Source organism: Lepidochelys kempii, chromosome 1, assembly GCF_965140265.1.
Source record: "Lepidochelys kempii isolate rLepKem1 chromosome 1, rLepKem1.hap2, whole genome shotgun sequence".
In the NCBI taxonomy this organism is placed as follows: Eukaryota; Metazoa; Chordata; order Testudines; family Cheloniidae; genus Lepidochelys; species Lepidochelys kempii.
Window position 1 is genome coordinate 278,775,225 of NC_133256.1, and position 25,259 is coordinate 278,800,483.

The following is a 25,259-nucleotide window of genomic DNA, read 5'->3' on the forward strand; positions in this document are numbered from 1 at the left end:
ATTCCTGCCTGTGCTTCCTCCTGGTATCCCGCTTTCCCACTTACCTCAGGGCTTTGGTCTCCTTCCCCCGGTGAACCTAGTTTAAAGCCCTCCTCACTAGGTTAGCCAGCCTGCTGGCAAAGATGCTCTTCCCTCTCTTTGTAAGATGGAGCCCGTCTATGCCCAGCACTCCTCCTTCATGGAACACCATCCCATGAAATTTCCCAAGAAATTAGCTTAGCCTTTGAGATTCCATCAGTGCTTTGATAAAAGTAAATTTGAACTGGTGGATGACCAAACTGATAGTACTATGTATTGCAATGTAGTAGAGTTAAACTTCCAACGTTTGGAAGGGAATGGTTCTGCTTCTAAAGTGGAGTGGTTATGTGAAAGGTGCTGGTCTAGTTTCGTTTCTGAAGACCCCCCCATCAACTTCTTGTGTCATCTTCCTTCGTAGCAATATGTGCAGTATAGTACATTCTTCTGTTATGAGAGGGGGAAAAAGGAAATAAAAAATACACTAGAGTTAAAAATAGTTGTAGGTCGCTAATCATAATGGCCAATATATTGTGTGGAATTGAGAGCATCTTTGAATGTATATATATGTCCTGACCAAAGGTGGTATTAAAAGGTCACACTCGGATGCCAAGTCACTCTTGCTTAATCCTCTTTCTTGTGCTGCAATCAGGGACCCATGATCATTAACTGCCTTTGATATCTTATTCCTTTAGTTGATGAAGGCTGGATTCAATGAGATGATGACATATTTGCAAAGTGTGTGCTGCTGGCTGATGAATAGAGTTGCACATCATTTGTGTGCCCTGTAGGGCTGGAAAGACATGGCCCTTTTGATCTCTGAAATGTAGAGAGATGCAAAGAGCAAAAAATGGATCAGGATTGACTGGTGGAAAGATAAGGCACAGTGAAATATAGGCTTTTCAGTAGGTGAAGAGGATACCTCCCACTGACCAACAATAATTTCTAGTTTCATAGCTGTGCTCAACTGCATTTTACCAACCAATTGATTGGATAGGCTACTGTTAGGTGGATTTTCAGTCATCATAGTGATGTGTGCATTGTTCACAATGTGGCCATTTGATTGATTTGCTCTTTGTCCTGCCTTCATACCCCATCCCAACACCTCTGCACTCTGCCTGCTCCAAACTTTTCCATCATTCCAAGCTGCCTTCTCCTTAGACATATTCAGTCTTTCTTTCTCTGGCAACCATTCCAACTTCTCTGACTTTTAGTTTCTGTTAAAATTGTCCCTCGTGATTACACAACTGTCTGAGCTGTATGACCTCCATTTTTCACAGAATGCTTGGATTTCAGGTATCTGAAGTATTTTTGTAACATAAAGGGGAGAACATTTTAAATATAACTTCAAGTTGACAGTGTATATTGAACAAATGGTTAAAAACTGGAATAAATTGGTCATTTTAGCTTATTATGTGCCATTGGTCTACCGTGTGAAAAGTACAACAGATATACTTTCTCAAAATGTGGAATATCAGAATGTTGTAATTATTTTTGTTATATATGAAAGCTTCATTGCCTTTTGTATGTGGAAACTAAATGCATTTTTGTATCAAAATTTATCATTTCACAACATGGTCTAGTGTATTTAATAGGAACTTTTTACCAAAGTATTAGATATGTCTTGTTGCTTTTTGATATTTTGTGCCTCAAAGAGGAGTAGTGTGCATGAATGAGGAATCAAGTATGTGGATTTAAAACAAAAAGCTCTTTTTTCTCTATTTCCATTCTTTCACTCTTCATCTTTGTGTCTTGTCTTAATTGGCTTTAGTATGATTTCATTCCTCCTATCATGCCTGTGGTGGAGTCAGTACATCCTGCATCATGGAGGCAGGGCTTGCGCAAAACTGGCATTGTTCTTGTGCCCAATAAGGGTGAAAAGTCTATGGTGAGGCTTTGGTGTGCACAGGATTTGTTTCAGGTTGCAACGTAACATATTTAATCAAAATGTTGATACCAGAGTTGCATGGTTTTCAATTGTGTGTAAATGTTCGTTTGCATCTCTTTATCACAGTGTGTATTATGAAGTGTGGAGGGTTTTCACGCTAACTTTTAGAAAAGTTGTTTTTCTTTTTGAGCCATTTGTTTCTTATGTCATTAACCTACCCAGGAAATGAATATGTATTGGTTGCCCCTTCCTCCACCAAAAAGTATGTATGATAATTGAACATAGCGAAGTATTTTGAAATATCCCTAAGAAGCATGAAATACCAGCGTTAGTGTAAGTTAATGACTTTAACGTAATGATGTCTTTTTGTTTACAGTTTCCAACTTCAACAACCAAGGTTTCTCCCAAAGAGGAAGAGAGAAAAGATGAATCTCCTGCCTCTTGGAGGTTAGGTCTTCGAAAGACTGGCAGCTATGGGGCACTTGCAGAGATTACAGCTTCCAAAGAAGCTCTGAAAGAAAAGGACTCTACAGGTGTTATGCGTTCAGCTTCAAGTCCCAGACTCTCTTCTTCATTAGACAACAAAGAAAAGGTAACCATTTTCAGAATATAAAACACACTTCTGAGTTCTGGCCGGTTAACTTAGTATAAATATTAGTTATGATATAAAGTGAATGTAATATGTACTCCTGTAGATAGCTACATTGCAGTGGAGTTTATAATGCTCTTACAAAGTTTTACTAAAAGTCAGCTGTTAAATTGTGGCATTAAGCTGTTGCTCTTGATAGGCAGTAGAGCTGCCCTAGAAGAAATGCAGCTGTTGTGCCGTCTTTTGAAAAACGTAGCAGGCCTCTCCCTCCACACAGAGCAGCTTCGTTAGCTGTTGCAAGAGTGTATGTGCAGGGTCTTACCACTGTTGTGAAGGCTTGCACAACTAGTCGTGCAAAGTCTTGTGCAGTGAAGGGAGTGCAAGGATCGTGATAGTTTCTGTCCCTTTCTGCAGAGTGCTGGGGATGAGGACAGAAAAAGGCTCCTTATACCCCTTCATTCACATATTCTGGGGACAAAGATTAATCTTTTATCTTTTTTAATTAAGCATTTATTAAAACTGTTACTAATTTGCCATAGATATTTGAACAAAAATAACTTCATGGTTTTGCTTGTTACAAAGTAACGTAATTCCTTTTTTCAAGTTCTAATGTCTTTGTGCATGTAGTCCTGAGTAAATACGTTTGCAGATTTTAGGAAAACACTCGAACACTTTAAACGGTAGTTACCATTTGCTGCTGTTTAAAACCAAACCTTTGGAGACCCATTAACAGAAAAACGAAGAGATGTAAAATTAAGACAGTTGGGTCCTTTGAACAGTTTGCTGTTCCCAGTATGTTGCTTGTTGTTCTTAACTTCTGCCTGATGCTAATTGTGCAATTTAACCTGGAATATAAATAGAGTTGGAATTGGCATAGATAATTTTGCAACTTTGACAGCAGTGCAACTAGGGACATTTGAATAGCTTTTATTATAAGTCATGACTATCTCATACAAAGCTATTCTTAACTTCTAAAAAATTTTCTGTCTTAAAGGAGAAGGATAATAAAGGAACTAGACTTGCATATGTTGCACCTACAATACCAAGACGGCTGGCCAGTACATCTGACGTTGACGAGAAAGAAAACAGGTGACTCTTGAAACTGTAACTTGCTTTTTAACAATGCGCACAGTTATTTGATATCAGAATCTCTTGGAAACTAGCCTCCGGACCTCCAAAAGAATGAGTTGAAACTAATGGTAAAAGCTATTTTGGATGGTGCACATGTATATTACAGTATCCCTTCTTCAATCTAAACTATTTCTGTCACTTTGATTCTTATAACCAGGCAATATATTGCAGTCAGAAGACAACTGCTGTCTTGTTGCAGAACAGAACAGAATATTTATACATTTGCAATATGTTGCCTTCTTACAGGAACAGTGGGCAGGGATATGTGGGAAAAGCACTAAATGGTTGTAATCCCTAGGTCTTGTCTACTCAGGCAAAATTAATACCTATGTTTTAGCAACCAACACACTCTCTGCACTGGTAAAAAGAATTAAGTAATTTGTTATTTTAGATAAGTCTTTAGCTGTGTTTTTTAGCCATCAATTGGACAGGCCTAACAAAGAAAATAACAGAACGCCACTAGCCGTCACCTTCAGCCCCCAACTAAAACCCCTCCAACGCATTATTAAGGATCTACAACCTATCCTAAAGGATGACCCAACACTCTCACAAGTCTTGGGAGACAGGCCAGTCCTTGCCTACAGACAGCCCCGCAACCTGAAGCAAATACTCACCAACAACCACATACCACACAACAGAACCACTAACCCAGGAACTTATCCTTGCAACAAAGCCCGTTGCCAATTGTGCCCACATATCTATTCAGGGGACACCATCACAGGGCCTAATAACATCAGCCACACTATCAGAGGCTCGTTCACCTGCACATCCACCAATGTGATCTATGCCATCATGTGCCAGCAATGCCCCTCTGCCATGTACATTGGTCAAACTGGACAGTCTCTACGTAAAAGAATAAATGGACACAAATCAGATGTCAAGAATTATAACATTCATAAACCAGTCGGAGAACACTTCAATCTCTCTGGTCACACAATCACAGACATGAAGGTCACTATCTTAAAACAAAAAAACTTCAAATCCAGACTCCAGCGAGAAACTGCTGAATTGGAATTCATTTGCAAATTGGATACTATTAATTTAGGCTTAAATAGAGACTGGGAGTGGCTAAGTCATTATGCAAGGTAGCCTGTTTCCTCTTGTTTTTCCCTCCCCCCCAGATGTTCTGGTTTAACTTGGATTTAAACTTGAAGAGTGGTCAGTTTGGATGAGCTATTACCAGCAGGAGAGTGAGTTTGTGTGTGTATGGGGGTGGGGGAGATGTGAGAAAACCTGGATTTGTGCAGGAAATAGCCCAACTTGATTGTCATGCACATTGTGTAAAGAGTTGTCACTTTGGATGGGCTATCACCAGCAGGAGAGTGAATTTGTGTGGGGGGGTGGAGGGTGAGAAAACCTGGATTTGTGCTGGAAATGGCCCACCTGATGATCACTTTAGATAAGCTATTACCAGCAGGACAGTGGGGTGGGAGGAGGTATTGTTTCATATTCTCTGTGTATATATAAAGCCTGCTGCAGTTTCCACGATATGCATCTGAGGAAGTGAGCTGTAGCTCACGAAAGCTTATGCTCAAATAAATTGGTTAGTCTCTAAGGTGCCACAAGTACTCCTTTTCTTTTTGCGAGTAGGTTTTCATGACATCATAAAACTGGCTGATCCCTATCCACACTAGCAGCTTAACATGCTGTAGCTGCGTGTTACTGACAGCTGCTGAAATATGATTGCTGATTTTGCTGGTATAGATATTCTGGTAGTCACTTTAAAATGAATAGCATCAGGTTCTTGAAGAATAGAGTTCTGTTGGTTTTATGTGACGTTACATGGGGGCTTTGTCTGCATGGTTGGATATTGCATATTAACCGGGGGTGATTTCTAAAGTGCACTAACGTGGCATATTAATCGGTCCATGTAGAACCTGCTGGTGTTCACTAAAGGTTTCCTAGTGGACTTTAACATAGTACTGTTTCAAACAGTACTGTGTTATCTTTAAATTATAATGCAAGTCTAGTTTTGTGGTGAAAGTTTCAGATTTACCCAGCAAATTCACTATTAGGTTTTTTCCTCCTTAGTGAAAAACTTTCAAGTGCCAAATTACATTACATCTAGAAGTTCATCATGTAGACATTGTCTGTAATGATGTCAGGCCTCTAGAATATTTTAGTAGGTTGTTAAATGTTTTCATGTACTGAGATAGTAGTAGTAGCTACTTAAGGCCCTTCATATAAAAGAATAAGCATTTTCTATATATTTACATTGCTGTTACAAGTGCATCCTCTTTCTCTTTTGATTGAATCACATGTCTCTAACATTTTTCTTCCAATATAAAAGTTGTGGTATGTTGTAGGCTTTCTTTATTTTGTAGAGGCAAATATATTTTCCAAGGATGACTTGTGGCAACATATTTTTGTGAGTACTGTACTTGTGTTAGCCATTTTATATGTGGCTGTAGGAGTTGTAGAATTCTATCTAGCTAGACACTGGCAGGAAAAACTCTTACTGACATTATAAAAGAAAGTTTATTGGATTTCCTTGCCTGTAGTTAGACCCATGAGACCAGACTGATCTGACACTATAGCTGTTTAAAGCCTTTGAGGACTCTTTCCACTTCTCCCTCTCTCTGAGCTCTGCTCTTGTCTAGGAAATCATACATGAGGTGAGAAAAGCAAAAGTTCTGGTGTAAACCTGTTGGAATGGAGGATTGAAGTGGGAAGGCTGATTGCTCATCTAGTCTCTGTAGATCAGTAGATTAGCTAGAGATCCTTCTAAACTGCCCTGCAAAAGTCTGAACAGTTTTGAGAATATAGCAGTTCAGAAGGGTCTCTGATTGGTCATCTTTTCTTTTTGGAGAGAGAATGCTGAAATTACACTGTACAAAGTGATAAATCATAGTTTTCAAACCCCCTACCTCCCGCCAATTCTTTTTATTTTGTTCATGATATCATAGTCCACACATGCATCACTGCCTTGTTTCCATCAAAATGGAAAAACGTTATTTAAAGAAACTTCTGCACAGGATTTTCACTCTTTAGGCTTCCAGTAGAAGAGAGGGCTGAACTCCTTGAATTCAAGAGCTTTCAACTCTGAGGAAGTGAAGGCTCGCTAGTACATGAGACCCCTACTGACAGGGGCAGCGAGTTATAACTCGTGGTGGCCAGGCTCCAGCAATATTCAGGGCCCAGGGGCCTAGCTCCACCAATGTTTGGGGCCAGGTCTCTCCTTTGACCCCACCTGCCGACCCCCCGCAGCTTCCCCAAGTGTCCCCCGGCCCCCACTTGCTGCCCGCGCTCACCTCCCCTGGCCCCAAAGCCTGCAGCTCATGCTGACTCTGCTCTGTCAGTCAGCCGGCTTCCGGCATCAACTGCTGCTGCAGGGTCCTAGTGCCCCCCCATTCACTAATGGCAGGGCAGGCTGCCCTTACCGTGTCCTTCCACCCTAGCCCTGAGCCTCTCCAAGGCCCCAAACCCCTCTACCCCAAACAGAGCCCTCATCCCCCCGCACCCTAATCCTCTGTCCCAGCCCTGAGCCCCTCCCACACCCCAGACTTCTCATCCTCAGCCCTCACCCCTGTACCCCCTCGTATCTCCAAATTCCTTCCCAGAGCCTACACCCCCTCCCTCTGCACCCCCTCCCATCCCAAACTCCCTCCCAGAGCCTGCACCCCTCCTAAACCCCCATCCCCAGCCCAGAGCTTGCACCCAAACGCCATCTTAGAGCCTGCACCCCTCACCCCCTCCTGCACCCCCCACCCCCTGCCCCAGCCTGGAGCCTACATCCACACTCTGTCCCAGAGCCTGCACCCCAGACCCCCTCCCCCACCCAAACTCTTTCCCAGAGCCTGCACCACTCCCTCCCTCCTGCACCCCTTGCCCCAGCCCACAGCCTGCACCCAAACTCCATCCCAGAGCCTGGACCCCAGACCCCCTCCCATAGCCTGCACCCTGCACCCCTCCTGCACCCTAATCCCCAGTCCATGGCCTGCACCCCAGACCACCTCCCCCCATCCAAACTCCCTCCGAGAGCCTTAGGCAGGTGAGGGGCAGAGTTTTGGGGGGGGGGGGGCGGGTTCTGGGCACTACCAAAATTTCTACAAACCTGCCACCCCTGCCTACTGATGCCCTTTTACCAGTCAGTTAGATGCCCTAACTGCCACTATGTCTGCTCCACTTCTTCCTTGACTGCAATCAGGAAATGCGTCTAAATCTGGATTTGGGCTGTTTTCTTCTTGGATCCATTTTTGTCTAATTTTTGAGGTGAAGTTTAGTACTTGAGCCCTTGCCTTCATTTTGATTTGCACTTTCCTGTAACTTTGTCCTGAAAATGCTTTCCTCAAACTCTCTTGTTGAGGTTCTACTCAATACCTTTGATGGTCAAAGGTCCTTGACTTAATACTTGGAGCACACTAAAGGCCTTAGAAACTCCACCAAACTTGTTTCAATAAGACCATGAAAAAGGCCATCTTTAAATAGCTTTCTAATTGAATATCTTACTGCTGTGAGCTGGAATTTGGAAGGTCATGTCACCCCTCTTAATATGCAGTGGTGTTCTGCTAAAAACCAGCAATTTTGGTTGCTGGTCTCAAGAATGTTTGAGTTCAAAACATACACAAGGCAGCCACATGGTTTTCCTTTGCATACGTTTACAAAACAATATTGCTTAAATTCAGTCTCTGTATGGCAGAATCTCTCTTGCGCTCCTTTGTTCTCCAAGAGTGAACCTCCTGCATTGATGTCTTTTTTTTTTTTTTTTTAAGATGAAGTATTTGCTTGTAATTGTGGTTATTCAAAGTTATCAACAGGACCCAATTTACTTCATAGCTCTGTGGGTCCAAATTCTGCAGTAGGACCCCTACATGTTGTTGCCATATTAATTTATTCTGTCTCAACGAAATACACATCATTCCCGTCCTTGCCATTATTGCACACACAACTGTAGCTCATAGTTGAAAATATTAATTGATGCAAAATTAGTTGCTGTTTGTTTTCAGCAATGATAATTTCAACAACTTTTGCTTGTTGTCCAGGTAGTCTGTCTCCATGGTTCACAAAAGTTGCAATCTTGTCCAGGGGACCAACTTCAGAGCCGCCTCCTCTCCCTGCCCCAGGTGTGCCAGGGAAAGGAGCAGCTTGTAACAATCTCAGTAGCTCATCTGCTTGGCTACCCATATTCAGTTTTCCATACAGCCCAGCCTACACTTAATGATCCATTGTGGCTTTAAATTTATGATCATCTAGTCTGACCTCACAAATACCCCAAGCTATAGAATTTAACCTGGTGATTCCTGTATTCAGCCCAACAACTTGTTGTTGAAGTAAAGTTGTGGTTTCTGGTCTTCCCCACTCCCAGCCTCCATTGTTATTCTTTGGCTGCAAGCTGCACTCCAGATCTGCCTCCCTGACCACCTGCTGCCTGGCTCCATAGAACAGTTTATAGCTGATGGACTTGAATCCAAGTAACTCCCTGTTGTTGGGAAAGCTGAAGCACAAGAGCCAACTACAAGGCAGGTCCCAGTAGAGCATGAAGATAGTGTACAAAAAAAAAAAAAGTTAGGGACCTGGCTGCAGCAGAATGACACATTCTACAGCAAAAAATCAGAATTCTCTGGCATTTTGCAAAATGCCACATTCTGCAATTGCAAAATCATGGAGTCAACAGGACCTTCATTGAGATGAATGAGACAGTTAATACATCTCAGAGCTATTGTTACAGGCATTCTGCAATGACAAGGAGATACCACGCTATTGGTTTATGTTTTCAAGGTTATATCTGCAGCCACTTAAGGGCTACATTTTTTTTTAAAGGTGACAGGTGAGATTCTGAAGCTCATTTCTGCAGCAAAGGGTAAATTTGTGGAATAAAGGAGTACTTGGCGCCCTGGACATAATTTCACAGGTCTTTTTCCCACTCTTTTACTTTGTCTATGGGGTAGATTTTTCTTTTCTTTTCTTTTCTTTTCTTTTCTTTTCTTTTCTTTTCTTTTCTTTTCTTTTCTTTTCTTTTCTTTTCTTTTCTTTTCTTTTCTTTTCTTTTCTTTTCTTTTCTTTTCTTTTCTTTTCTTTTCTTTTCTTTTCTTTTCTTTTCTTTTCTTTTCCCTGGACTTTTATTCAATTAAATTTTTAAATACAAAAACAAACTGATTTGTTTATTAATTTTCATGGTAAAGTTTCAAATTGACTTGTTTTGGGGGAGCCTGTGCTTCCTATGCACTGCAAGATTTGGTTGGAAATTCCTAGGGACTTAGGTAGTGATAGGTGATAGATAATGTCACATGGCAGTCCACCGGATGGTGGACCTTGTAGGCCACAGTGCCTGCTAGCCCACATTACCAGTGGCTCAAAGGGCAAAATATCTTTTGAACCAGGGGAGATACTCCCAAGAATGAGAAATCCTTGGAGACTGGCTTTGGAGAAGCAAAATTAAAGGTAAGTAGTTTTCCCTTGACTGCATTATGGTGTCCCAGTAGCATTGTGGGAGATTCTTGCCCCTGTCATGAGAAGAAAAAGGCAATGATATCAACATGTAAAAGATGACTATTAATTTGCTATTTCTGGTTTCCCTTCTCTTCCATAGTCTCCTTTCATCCATGTGTTTCTTTTATATAATATATATATATATATATATATATATATATATATATATCAGTATTAACATAATTAGATATAGTAATCTATCGATAGGAGCTTTGGAATTTGCTAACTAAAAGGTAATTTTATTGCTGTCTGCACAGGTACACTTACTGTCTCAAGTCCCAATCATCTATTTTTCCTCTCTTCTGCAACCCCCTTTAAAGAAACAAACAAAACTATCACTAATACAAGCCTTACACAAATACAATCCTTTTACAGGGATTCATCTGCTAGCTCAATACGTAGTAGTGGTTCTTACACAAGAAGAAAATGGGAGGAAGATGTCAAGAAAAACAACTTGAATGAAGGACCTACATCACTAAATACAAGTTATCAAAAAAGGTAAGGGCTGTGACCATGTGTATTGCTTTCAGCAGAATAAGTGAACAAATTGTTAGCTTGTGTTTAAGAAAAACTATTAAATGATTAATGCATTTTTTTACCCTACAAGGACAGTTTTCAAGTAAACATTGCCACCATAAAGATGTCAGTTTCTCTTTTATGATTAAAAAAAGAGTAATTCCAAAGTAATGCCAAGAGAGACTCCTAAAGGAAGAGAAGTTAAAATCCTTGCAGCATAAGTTCATTCTTAAAAAACACCACCTCCCCCAATTACTTGTTTCACAAACCATTATTTTTTCTAAACATGATTTTACAAACCAGCTTAGAGTTGTGCATGTGAAGTAGGAGTAGCAGTAACTACTATAGTTAAAGTTGCATAAATATTTCCATTCTGCCATCCTGTTTTTTCAGTCTTTCCTAGGTACCTGGAATTAGGTTGAAATTTCCCACATTTGGGAAATTATCCAAATACTATGTGACTATTTTTTAAATATTAAAATAAAATGGTTCAGCCTCTTCTTGTAAGTTTGAAGATGGTAGGGTAGAAAAATTGTGATTTTTTTTTTTTTGACAAAGTTCTTATGCCAATATTCCTAGGGATGGAACTATTTTAAAATTAGGCCTGGCCACTTTGCAGCCTTCATAGAATATAGACATGCCTGCTCTTAATTCTTTTTTTTTTTAAAAGAAGGTTTTTGATATGAATAAGATTTGACTCCATTGAAAATAACTCTCCATGCATGCACAGTATACATTGTACAGAGTTTTCTCACAAAGGGCCAAGTCCTGCAAACATACACATGAATAACTTTACTCAGCTGCGTAATTCCACTGATGGGACTACTCATGTGAGTAAATTTACTCACGTCAGTAAGTGTTCGTATGATTGGGCCATAAGCATATAAAGTTTATAGTTCTACCCATGGATATATGGGTAACTAACTTCACGCTGAAACATGCTAATGGTGCAAAAGCTGGTGAGGTGTACTCCTTCAGAGCCTTTTTCTTTGTCACTAAGCCCTGGTCTACACTCGGGGCGGGGATCGATCTAAGTTACGCAACTCAACGCACTTAGATCGACTTACCGTGGTGTCTTCACCGCTGTGAGTCAACTGCTGCTGCTCCCCCGTCGACTCCGCCTGCACCTCTCGCAGCAGTGGATTACAGGAATCGACGGAAGAGTGCTCGGGGATCGATTTATTGCGTCTAGACTAGATGCAATAAATCGACCCCCACTGGATCGATCACTGTCTGGCGGGTAGTGTAGACATATCCTAAGATGCAAATCAATGATTCCAATAGTGTGTAGCTGAATAGTTCCCTATTATAGAGTATATCTTCGATGTTTTTCTTTAAAAGAAAAGAAGAAAAATCTTAAATTCCATTTAAAAAAAAATTAAAGACAAAGGTTGCATAATCTTAGCAGTTGGGAAATGTCAGAGTTAGGGTTGTAGGAGCAACCTTTGTGCATCTGCATTATTATATAGTTTTAATGCTATTTCTCATATGCAATCAGCTTTTTCTATATCTGACCTATTCATGTAACGCTTTCTAATATCTTTTAATTATTTTTTACTTGCACTGTTTTTATGATCATAGATGCTTTTGAAAATGTTATCCAGAGTCCTGTTTTCAACAGTGGTTTAAGCACCATTGGAGCCTACGCCTCACTGAAAGTCAAAGAGCCTAACTCACTTTTGAAAACCAAACTTGACCTTCTAAATCATTTATGACAGGTTTCAAAGTAGCAGCCATGTATTCACAAAAAGAAAAGGAGGACTTGTGGCACCTTAGAGACTAACAAATTTATTTGAGCATAAGCTTTCGTGAGCTACAGCTCACTTATTTTCCACTGAATGCATCCGATGAAGTAAGCTGTAGCTCACGAAAGCTTATGCTCAAATAAATTTGTTGGTCTCTAAGGTGCCACAAGTACTCCTTTTCTTTTTGCTAAAACATTTAGGCATTCTTGAAAATTTTACCCAGTCTGGTGTATCATTGAATACTTAAATGTTTAGTCATCTCTTTTAGGCATACTTTATTAATGGAGCAGCTCATCCTTCCTCAGGTGCAATTCAGTGGTAAGACAGCTAACTGTGAATCTTATTTAACTTCAGACTTAGGTGTCTTATTACATCTACACCAACAAATTTTCAATTTGTTCACTATTACAGTTATCTGTAGTATGGTTAAAAGTGGTTAATTATATACTACTAGTAATAGTATTTATTAATCTGTCCAGTGCCTAAAGTATAGTAAACTCTTTAGAGAATAAGTAAGACATAGTTCCTCACCCAAGAACACTTACAATTTAATGCTAAACATAGTACAGCTAGTTGGAGTAGCAAACAGTTGGGGGATAGGGGCGGTGAATGAGGGTTACAGTAATATTATGTGCTTGCTTAAATTCATTATGTGCATGTTTTGATACTGTTGCTGGCTTAAAAAAAATAAAGCTGGAGTGAGTGTTACAGTGGGAGAAGGACTGAAGGGAGGGGCTAGAAATAATGGACTTTGGTTCTCTGGCAAACATAGAATACAGCATGATGCTGCACACGTATATTTTAAGTTGTTGAAAAAGCCTCTGTATTGTGGCTTAAATTCTCTGTTGCACAGAGCTGCAGTGGGGTCTCTCAAGGAGCTGGTTTGATTACAGCTCACTGAATCTCAGGGAGGATCTGCTTGCTTTAAGCCTCAGCGTAATTTAAAGCAGCCTGGTTGCTGTTCCAGCTTCTGCCTTCCTGCTGTGATCCCACAGGGTTCCCACACCAGGGCTGAGTGGGGCCTCAGTGTGCCAGCTCGGTGCCATTTGAGAGCTCCCCACACTAGCAGCATTCTAAGATGGGCAGCTCTGGCTGCTTTCTGGCCCCTTTTGTGAAATTCAGGCATCCCAAAGGGGCCAGTAAACAAATCAGAATGTGACACCTATATTGCTATTGCTTGAGAAATTGCATGAGATCATGCAGCTGAAGACTGTATTATAATCCATCTGCACAAGAGGTAGAGTTAAGATTCTGTGTGCAACATTAAGTTGGTAATTCCTGCATTCTTAATGTACAACTTCTATGTTCTTTTATCATAGGTTTCTCTGTATGCAAATTTAACAGCAGTAGAAGAATAAAAAATCCAGAGTAGTGATGGCAAACTGACAGCACTCATGCTACTGTTTTGCAATAGTGTGACAGTCTGTAGAGCCCATGAGGCTATGGAGCTACTAAGTTCAGTTACAGAAAAAGCATATCCAATCACAGTGCTTTCAACTCTGCTATGCAGAATGAGAAGTTCAGGGCCAGTTGTGTGGGAACCTTTGTGTTCTTTTCTTCCTCTTGACCTCCTTTTCCTCTCTACACCTTGAAAAAATGGAGATGGAAGAGGGAGTGTTCGTAAGAGTTAGAAATAGAATGGCATAATGTTTCTGAGCTAAGACGGAGCAAATCCGCAGAGAGCTTAAAAATTTGAATAACTGAGAATGTTGCTGGCATCTGTGTGTATGGATATTGGAGAATCCATTGAGATGAGTGATGCAATAGTCGAAGAATGAGGCAGTGAAGATAATGATGAGGACTTCGGCAGAGGCAATTGAAACACAACTACATATATGTAAGCCTATGGGGTGGTGATACTCTGTCTCCAAATCTGCCTGAGTAGCAGAAGAAAAGTCCAGGATTAAGGATGACTCTCAGGTTACAGCATCGGAGGCTGAAAGAGGGGCTGAGTCAAGGGAAATAAGAATGCATTTCCAATTTGAAAATGTTCCTTTTGCCCAAAAAATTTGTCTGAGATGAGCTCGTGTTTTAATTAGTCACTTCGTAGCTTTGACATCTTTATGTACACATATAAATGATACAAACACATCCTATGTAAATACCTCTCGCCCTCAGTGGCTCCTTTGGAAGAAGACAAGATGACTTGATTAGTTCTCATGTTCCAAGTACTACATCAGCACCAACAGTTACCTCTTCAGCTGGTCTTCAGAAAAGCCTGCTTTCCAGCACAAACACTACTACAAAGATTACAACGGGTTCTACTTCAGCAGGTGTACAAAGCAGGTAAGGGCATCAACACACTTCTTGTCAGATGGACTCTGTGCTTATGTATGTGCATGCTTGTTTTGTTCAGTAGGTCATGGGGCTCTGGATTTTTTCATTTTCCTGTTAAATTTGTTGAAACATATACAATTCGGCTCAAAAATAATTTGTGTTGGCTTTCGCTTTAAAGTGGCAGCTATGCATGTCTGTGAAAGAATAAATTGAATGCTAGAAGGGTAAAGAATAATGAAGTTCAAGCAGTGTGAACTGTTTAACTTTGAATTTATCTAATTTAATGGCTCCAGGTGAGCTTCATATTTCATAGCAGAGACATTTCTCCATTTGTTATTTTAAAAAAATCCATCCCTCAACTTACATGTTATCAGCTGTTTAGTAAAGTGCTTTCATTGTTTAGCGTTTCCTTTTCTCTTTTTTGTGTTGCTGCTTGTGATGCGATAGTACCTCAAATCGTTTGTGGGCTGAGGATAGTACTGAGAAAGAAAAGGACAATGTTCCTACAGCAGTGACCGTTCCTGTTGCGCCATCTGTTGTAAATGCTACAGCTACTACCACAACCATGACTACAACTACTTCTGGCACTGTGTCCTCCACGTCAGAGGTCAGGGAGAGACGGAGGTGTGTAAAGGTCCTGCGAGTAATGGTGCTGTTACCCAAAATGATCATTTTCTTCTTTATGAAAAGTGCAGTAGTTAATTGTACCTCAACTAGTACATACAGTAAGTGAATCAATACTTGTCTGTTTACTAACTGTACTGAAACAGCTATCAACATGCTACAGATTTCATTAACCTTCCAAAAACTGTCTTGAGAGAAACTTCCAAAGAATCTCACAAAATATCTTACAACTAATGATAACATTGTGAGTTATGGTCTTTCGTGTTACTTCTGTTTTGTTTTGCCCTTGAATTATAATGTAGATTTTTGGCATAGGTTACTTGCAGGTTTATGTTTCTGTTCTTTGCTTAAATCGTTCACATAAAAAAAAAAAAAAACCAAATAAATACCTATAGTAACACCATGGAAAGATTTCTAAATGGGGTGCGGTGGAGAGGGAAGAAACTGGTTGACAACTGAAATGGTTAAAATAGCACAGTGAACTCTGTAGCAAGTAATTACCCTTTCTAATATAAATATAGAAGTATCTCAATAACCATACACTGAAATAAGAAGGCATTGTGTAGTATTTATTTCAGTTATTAATGTGTATGTCTGATCACATAGAGATACAGAACATTGAACCAAACATTCTTTGTGATGTCTTTATACCTCCCACAGAATCAAGCCTACCAGCCCAGATCAACAAAGTTGTGCTAAAAATAGCTGCATTAGACAGTGCTTTGAAGTTGCAGCTTGGGCTCTGAAGTCCACACCCCTCTCTAGGTTTTAGAGTCCAGGCTGTAGTCCAAGCTTCATTGTCTACATTTGTACCTTTAGCATGGTAGCACGAGCTTGCGAGCCCAGGTCTGTTGACCTGGGCTGGGAGGCTTGCTGCTGAAGGCTGCATGGAAATACCTTGAGTGCTAGTCTTCACTAGAAGCACTACAGCTGCACTGGTGCCATTGCATTGCTGTAGCGCATCTGGTGAAGATGCTGTCTGCTGACAGGAGAGAGTTCTCCCGTTGGCATAATAAAACTACCTCCTCAAGAAGCAGTAGCTATGTTGGCAGGAGAAGCTCTCCCACCGACATAGCATTGTCTACACTGGCACTTAGGTTAGTGTAACTTAGGGCTTGGCTACACTCGCTAGTTACAGCGCAATAAAGGAGCTCCGGATGCACTAGCTCACTACCCGTCCATGCTGGCAAGGCACAGAGAGTGCTCTGACTCCGTGGCTACAGCTCTGCTGGTACTCCACCTCAGCGAGTGGAGTAACATTTGCTGCTCCCCCTGCTGGAGTGCCGCGGCGTCAGTATGCATGAAGGTGTTGCATTACTGCGCTCTGATCAGCCTCCGGAAACGTCACATAATCCCCGTAAGTTCAAGTGGCCACTCTTGTCATTGTTTTTGAATCGCTGCAGGAATGCACAGATGCCCTTTGAAAGCTCCGTTTCTGACAGCCGGCTGCTTATCTGCTCCAAGACAAAGCAACCATTAGTGTGGAACGCTGTGGGGAGGGGGGGGGGCGCGAGAGGAAGGGAGGGGGGTCTGCTGCTGTCTGAACTTACAAGACAGCATGCTGACATGCTCTCAGCCCCCCAAAAATCCACTCTCTCTCCCCCCACATACACACAACACACTCCACCCCACCCCCATTTGAAAAGCACGTTGCAATCACTTGCATGCTGGGATAGCTGCCCACAATGCACTGCTCCCAATGCCGCTGCAAATGTAGCCATGCTAGTGCACTTGAAGCTGTCAGTGTGGACAGACTGCAGCAGTTTCCCTACTGCGCTCTCCGAAGGCTGGTTTAACTCAAAGCGCTCTACATTACATTGCTCGGGAGATGGCTTATTCACACCTGTGAGCAACATAAATTATACTGACATAACCTGAAGTGTAGACAAGCCCTAAGTGTTTATTTCAATACGTAATCACATAGTACTTTCTCTTTGGAAAATAAAAAGCCTAGGAAAATTCAGAAATCAAGCTCTAAAGTTGCAAATGTAATGTAATCGATGTTTAGCATTCACAAGAGGTGGGAAACTGGCTCGAGAAACCTAGATCCTTCTGGTTTACTGTACCAGAGGATACCACATAGCAGACATGCTAATTTGGTGATCTAAACTTAGGACAATTTTTAATCTGTCTTCCCCACTTTGACATTGGAGGCATCTGCGGGAATGATGTGGCTCACAAGCCATTTTGGTAGTAACCACTACTTTGCATATGTATTTTTCATAAAGTAGCGTGGTTGCAGCAGGCGAAGTGTCTGTTACATAAAATTGATAAAAATAAATGCAAGCAATGTAAAAAGAGTGGAAGTATTGCTCCCAGTAAAGAAAACCTTCTATTAGAACAGTTTTAATTTTAAACTGTTACTGTAACCACTGAAAGTATGTTACGGACTGAAAAAAATCAAGGAAATTCAGAGTTAAGGCTGTCACTCTGTCATTCACTCTCACTAGTATGTCTAGGTATTGCACGTATATTATGTAAGATCACAATATCCACTGTTAGATTTCTGCAAGTGGACTGAATTTCCTTGATTTTTAATTATATTCTGGCCAAAAGGTTTGGTGCAATGTAAAACTGTTTTAAATGAAAGTGTTGATTGTATGTGTAGTGCATAGTTTGCTGAATATTAAAAAAATATATAGTGACTTAGTCCATATTAATACACAATACTGCAAAATCTTACTTGAAAAGTAAACCCATTCAAAGCTATTCTAGTGCCTAAACAAACAGTGCATTTTGGGTCAAGTTGAAGTTGTGAAAGTGTTCATCTGTAACTAATTTTTTAAAAAGATTGGGAACAAAGTAGGGAAGAGTGGGACAAAAATATTCACAAAGAAATCTTTTTGCAATTTTAATCTGTCACACATTTTTGCACACAGAATTATAAGACTCTAAAACGGATTCTAGTGGTATGGGAGCTTTTCCATTATAGGTATATTAGCAGTAACAAATACTAGTATAGTAATTGCAGGCTCTAGGGCTTTGTCTAGACTAGAGGTTTATCTACCTGGGAAGTTACACTAGTATAATTATACCAGTGTAGTTCCCTGTCTGAACACTCCTGATCAGGTGTAAGAGTGGCTTTTTTCTGATTTAGTTAAAACTACATTCAAGGTGGTATAAACGAAGGTGCAAAATGATGATGATTTGATTGTTTGTGATGTGCAAAAAGATTCAGGTCCAAATGAATAATATATATGTATGTGGTGCCTTAAAAGAGAAATTTCACAAGGCTAAAAACAATTGAGCCAGAACAGCTAGGAGATAATTTAAACAAAAAAAAGTCAATGGTAACTGGCAATTGTTTGAGAACATTTTACTAGATGACCAAAAATCCACAATTGTGAAAGAAGGCTACGCTTTTTTAAAAACAAACAACCACAACAGAACACGAACCTGACTTGGAAATGAGGTCTGAAAGAAGATTGTGTGTGAGAGGGAGAGAATGGAAGGAAGGAAAAGCTGAGAGCAATTAATGTGACCAGGAAAGTAGGAATTTTAGAAAATAGATAAGGAAACCAAAAGGACACAAATCTATGACTAGCAGAGTTAAGGACAATAGGGAGTTATTTAATTATATTAGGAACAAAAAGAATCCTAACAGTAGTACTTTACTAGATGGAAATGGTAGAATTGTCAGTAATAAAAGTCAGAAATGTTCAACAGATGTTTTTGATCTGTATTTAGGAAAAAGCCAGATGAGGTATTTTATATCATGATGAAATACTTTCCATTCCAACAGTAACTCAGGAAGATCTTAAACAGCAGCTAGCAAAGTTAGATATTTTTAAATCAGCAGGTGCGATGACTTGCTTCCAAGTGTTCTAAAAGAGTTGTCCAACGAGCTCTCTGGACTGTTAATATTGACTTTCAGTAACTATTGCAACACTGGGGAAGTTCCAGAGGACCAGAAGAAAGCTAATGTTGTACTGATATTATGACAGAGTAAACAGGATAACCTGAGTAATTTAGGCCAGCCAGTCTGACATCTCTTCCGGGCAAAATAATGGACAGCTGATATGGAACTTAATGAATTTGAGGAAGGTTATGTAATTAATGCCTGTCTGCTTGGGTTTGTGGAAATATATGTTGTCAAACTTCATATCTCTTTTTTTGTGAGAATACAAATTTGGTTAATATAGAACACTTAGACTTCTGTCGGGCATTTTACTTGGAACTGCATGACGTTTTGATTTAAGAAATTAGAAAGATGCAAAATCAACATGGCACATATTAAATGAATTAAAAATAGGCTAACTGTTTGGTCTAAAAATATGATTGTAAAAGGGGAATCAAATGGTGTGTTTCTAGAGGGATTCCACAGGAATCTGTTCATAGCCCAACGCTATTTAACATTTTCATCAATAAAATGTAATATCATAACTGATAACGTTTGCAGATGACACACAGATTGGGGAAGTGGCAAATAATGAAGAGGACAGGTCACTGATACAAAGGTATCTGGATTGCTTGGTAAGCTGGGCATAGGCAAACAAGATGCATTTCAGTAAAGTCATACATCTAAGAATAAAGAGTGTAGGCCATACTTACAGGATGGAGTACTCTGTCTTGGGAAGTAGTGACTGAAAAAGACTTTGAGGGACCTGGTGGGTAATCCGATGAACATTAGCACTCGTGCATTGCTAACATGGGGCTTGTCTACAATTGAAATGCTAGAGAGACACAACTGTAGCTGCGCCACTCTACACTTCAGGGTAGACACTACCTATGCTTATGGGAAGGGTTTTTCTGTTGGCATAGGCAGTCCACCTTCCCATGAGACAGTATGGGGGTCGAAGAAAGAATTCGTCCATTGACCTAGCACTGTCTACACAGAGGCTTAGGTTGGCTTAAGTATGTTGCTCAAGGTTGTGGATTTTTCACACCCCAGAGCAATGTTGCTGGGTCAATCTAATTTTCTAGTGTAAACCAGTCCACAGTTTGAAACACTACTTAGCATCTAGAGTAGAAGCAGTTTAACACCTTTAAAATCTTGTTAGCTCATTGGTCTAACCAGAGGGAAGCCCAGAGTAGAGCATGGCAGCTAACACAATTTTTAAGGTGATAAAACACATGTACACTTTCTTGTGTGTTTGTGTGTGTTAAAAATGTTAACTAACACATGTTAAAATCCTAGTGTAGACATGGCAGTTTGTGTTTTAGCATGCGTTAGCCAGCCAAGGTAAACCCTAGGAGTCAGCATTTCTCAAGGGACTTTTCATGCTGCCACAGCTTCCTGGGGCCGGGTGGCAAAGAAGTGGCCCCACCAGGGCTGCCAGCAGGGCTGCCAGCAGGGGTGGGGCCTTGTCCCCCTCTGGAGCCACAAATGCTAGAGGAGCAGGCAGGTGGTGGGGTGTGGGCTTCAGACCTGGGGGTGTGGGTGGCAGGCTCCAGCTGTGTGGCGGCAGCTCCATCCTCTAGCCATGGGCTTTGAGCCCTGACCCCTGCCCTGGTCCCAGGCTCACCCCCCACCCGTTGCCTCCTCTGGCTCTGAGCTCCGGCAGTGAGCTCTGACTCCTAGCCACAAGGTTTCGTACTCCACCCATGGGGCCACGCAATTCAGTTCTGTCCCTCAGCCATGCAGCAGTGACTGATGGCCCCAAGCTCACCACCCCCCACATTACCGCTGGCCTCCACTGCGTTGTCTGTCCCCAGACTCCTCCTCCCATCACCCTTGGCCCAGAGCTACCTCCCTACCCACCACCTCATCCAGGGCTTAATTTGTCCTGGCTTGCCAGTGACTTTGTCTGTTGTGAAAAGTGATATTTGTATGTTTTATATCACTTTTCACTGCCTTCCTGCTAGCTAGCGAGTCGGCTGCTGTGAAAAGTTTTATATTAACAAAATACAAATATCACTTTTCACAGAAAGAGACTTACTAGCTAGCAAGACTTTAAAAAAGCAACCGAAAAAAGCAAAAGAAACCAGCACGAAGGGACAAGAACATGGAAAGCACGTTCTTTTTTTTCTATTCTGTTTAGGTCCAGTAAAGAACAGAGAAAACTGTACATGATTTTTATTATTGAGTCTGTGAAAAAACCTTCCATAAATAAATTATAGTGATTTGGACATGTATATGTGCATATTTATTTGTTTTTCCTAAAGTTAATTGAGTATTTTAGGAAAAATTGTCAGAGCGGCCACCAAAAAATTGCTTGTGAGAACCCCTGCTTAGGTTCCTTGTAGGTTCTACAGTTGACCCCTACCAGCCAACATGTTAAAATAGAAGCTTCCCTTCTACATTAGGATTTTATCATGTTTGTTACCGAATAGGATAAAAATGTATGGTTTTCCTGATGAAGGCAAGGTCTAGGTGGTAAGTGGTATTTCCAAACACATTAGCTAGCCCAGTTTAAAAAAACAAAAACACACACCTTTTTTCCTAATCTAAACTAGCCCTTGCTATCTAGCAAAAGAGAAGAGCTACCAAAAATACTACATGGTGAGAGAAGGATGGGAAATGAACATTCTTATGAATTGTATTTTATAGATGTTACATAGCAGGACAAAGGGCACTTGTAGAAATAGCTATATTTGTATCTATTAGGGCAAATTTGTGTTTTCATTTTTAATCTGTCTGTAGTTAAAGTAGAGGTAGAACATGGGTGATAATCCAATATTAGTTTGTGCAATTGTTTATTTATTTTTTTAAAAGATAGTAGTATTTTTAAAGTGACAGTCATCTCATTAATTTAAAGAGCTGTTCTTAACGATGGTTCTAGTGAGTGGTCTCCCAAAAGTAAAGGAGTGTTTCCAACATTAACAAATATGTTCTTTACAAAAAAGCTAATAAAACATAACCAACCATTTTGTATACAACATCAGAAAATGTGATGATCACGAAGTCACTATTGTGAAAGATGGATAAACTGGCCAGTTTTGGGACCCAGAATGGTTCAAGGCTGCACAGTTTGTTGTCCTCAGACTTGGAATGCAAGATATATAATTTGTAAATAGAACTTTGTTTCGAGGCCTTAATTTTTGGCTTGTTTTCAGCTTTTTTTTACCAACTTTGTTACTCTAAAGATGCTAAAATATACTTAATACTTTTAAATAACTATCAGTATTACACAGCAAAGAACAGATTATGTATAGGTCTAGCACTGATTTATTATCCTGTAATAGAAAATCAGCAGTTCCATTAAGAATCTTCATGTATCATTATAGATGTATAGATAATTCAGTAAGGGGCAAATCCTGTGTCCACAGCTGAGGCAGCCTCACTTGTAGTTGAACCGATGCTGTTCCGCTGCACAAAGGAGAGCGGGATGAAGGGAGCATAAACCCTGTGCCCAGCTGATCCATGTGTCAGTACATAGCTCAGCAAGAGGACCCAGAAGGTTCAGGGAGGAAAAGGCTTCACACATTTTGGCACCTCCCCTGTGCTGTGACTGTGGAGGTTTTGGCCAGCCCCTACCACAAGTGAGAGCAGCTTTGAAGGCTAGATTAATTTGTGTTGAGCTGCCTGGACTAGTTGGTGCTGAACAGCCAACAGACTCTGTGGGCTATTAAAGCAGCTGGAATAGCAGGGTTGTGAGAGCACCCAGGCAAGCCACCTGCCCCAGGAGTGATGGAAGCGGCCAAGGGTTGGCGTAGGGCACTCCTGCAGAGAAGTCTCCCTGTACATAGGAGATATTCTTTTGGGGCCCTCGTGATGGCTTTAGAACTCTTCTATACAATCAAAGCTAGTGTAAAGGAGCAGTGGAGCATCCATAAATTGGGTCCCCCCTATGTGCAGGGGTCCCTGTATCGTAATGCACACTGGGCTGTATATGTACAGGCTAAGGGAAAGGAAGGGGTGGGATTTGAGGTTCGGCTTCTATACAGATTGTCCTGTCCTCCTTTGCAGGGCATGAAAGCCACATAAAAGCCTGGTCACACAGACACATTGTACACTGGGCTCAAGATTTGCCCTTTAAATCTGAGAGAGTTGAAGCCTCAAAAGCAGAAATTCATTGAATGGCTTTAGGATCGAGCACTCAAATTTACATGTGAAACAGAATCTCTCATGAAAATAATCCAGAAAACTTTGTTCTCTTTTCCCCCAGAGTTAGAGAGGAGTGCTAGTTTTAGATCTTGTGTTTTGTAAGACTACTTGGGAGTTTTAATTGTCATGGATTTTTGGGAGGTTGATTAGTCATGAGGCCAAGTGTTACATTTTAATGTTTTGTTTTGCTTGGCAACATGGCTAAAAGTCTATTACTTAGAGGCCATTGTTCTAGATGTTTGTATGATTTTTGCTTTTATAAAATGACTACAAACCTGTAATACTGGAAAAAATGAGCAGTCGCTTTGCATTTTTAATACTCTGAGACAATAGATGGCATAGTAGGGCTTTCCTGTAATAGCCATATTCTTTATGTTAGACATAAAAAATTCATGTTAAAGCTTCATAGTCATTCATATATACCTACACACTATATATCTGAGGTACTCCACCTTTTTAGCAGACTGGTAGAGCACCAAAATAGTTTAAGTGGTATTGAGAGAAAATGCCAAAATGAGTTTATTGTAAATAAGAAAATTTACTGGTAAGGATGTTGTCTAGATCAGTAGTGTATTCTGGTGATATGATTCTGATATAACACTTAAAGATTAACTGCTATAAATATGCTAAAATTTATTCAAAATACAAGTTCTGTATTTCTTGCATTTTCAAAGACAGATTTATGTATCTAGTTACATTATGTAGAATTTAGTTTTGAGTTTTCTTATAATTGCATTGATTTTCAATCATAAAATGTTGCAAATGTTCATTTCTTTAATCATTTAATGCAAAAATTAGTGGTTATTAAATATTATTTTAATTTTACTCTTTAGATCATACCTCACTCCTGTTCGGGATGAAGAGTCTGAGTCCCAAAGAAAAGCTAGATCCAGGCAAGCAAGACAGTCCAGAAGATCCACACAGGTACAGTTTTTTGTTCTTTTTTCATTTATAAACACATAAATTGGTGCCAAACTCTGCAATAACCTCATAATTTTTACAGTAAAACGTCAAATACAATGACGGTTCTCACCAGTGTAAACTCAGTACATACCAGCAGATAAAATAATCCACACTACAAACAACAACGCCGCTCCAAATTTAAAACCTCTTCCTCTCAAAATGTTTGGGAGAAAAGAGGGGCCTTCCAGTGTTCCTTTAAGGTTAACAGATCCATACTGGAGGGAAGAAAGCAGAGGTTCCAGCACAGAGTCTTCCGGAAAGCCTCTTCCTGTTGTATAGCAAGGTGGCTCTAGTTGAATGTCTTCATTGATTTCAGCTGTGACAATATGACATGCCTGGGTAATTGGGTCCCAAGCTATTTAGACCTTTAAAACCAACACTTTGAATTCCACAAGCAAACTTACTGGTAGCCATTACATTGTCTGAAACAACATGCAATGTGCTCCAGGCTTGAAACTGTTTGAGAAGCAGGCCTGGCATATTATATTTGCTTCCGTTCCTGAATGGTCCCTTGATTGAGGTGACAGACTTGGACCTGCGTGGTCCCCATCAAAGAGAAAAGTTCAAGCTAGTCTCCCTAGATGTAGATTGGGGGGAAGGGGGGATGTGTGGAGTGCTCTTTGAACATCTAGGACTAACCTAAGATCTAAGAATACTCTGAAGTTTTGTGTATGACTTTTACAAATAATAGTTGTACACTGATTTCAGGCACTGATACAATATTTCAGCTATTTCTCCCAAGCCAACAACAAACAGTATCCTCATCTTATCTGGATTGAGTGGTAGCCAGTTACAACTCCTCTAATCCCTAAAAATCATATAGCCCCTAGTATACGTGTTCCAATGCACTAGCCCATACCAAATGTGAAAGAGAGACAGATCTGGGAGTCCTCAGTATATTGAATATGTTGCAGTCCACATCCTCTCGCTAACTCCTCGGTATCCTCAAATAATAACCAAATAATCATTGCACTTTCTAATCTAAAACCAAACCTATCATCAGATTGACTAATGTCAAGAGAATTTGTAAATTGAAGAAACTATCAGAGCTACCCTACCACAAGTCTGTCCATGCCCTTCCCTGGAAAAAAAAGA

The 25,259-nt window shown here is 40.4% G+C and overlaps 1 protein-coding gene across 8 annotated transcripts in view; it reads left to right on the top strand.

The window, feature by feature from the left end:
- The window catches only part of PPP1R12A (protein phosphatase 1 regulatory subunit 12A), a 221,793-nt gene that overhangs the window by 144,592 nt on the left and 51,942 nt on the right, over window positions 1-25,259 (top strand). For 7 of the 8 annotated variants that reach the window (XM_073327675.1, XM_073327673.1, XM_073327672.1 and 4 more), the window contains 6 exons: window positions 2,280-2,495; window positions 3,487-3,581; window positions 10,428-10,550; window positions 14,432-14,599; window positions 15,038-15,214; window positions 24,035-24,125. In XM_073327675.1, the coding sequence (XP_073183776.1) occupies window positions 2,280-2,495; window positions 3,487-3,581; window positions 10,428-10,550; window positions 14,432-14,599; window positions 15,038-15,214; window positions 24,035-24,125 (870 nt within the window). The remainder of the gene's footprint in view (window positions 1-2,279; window positions 2,496-3,486; window positions 3,582-10,427; window positions 10,551-14,431; window positions 14,600-15,037; window positions 15,215-24,034; window positions 24,126-25,259) is intronic. The other variant, XM_073327674.1, reaches the window with a different exon arrangement.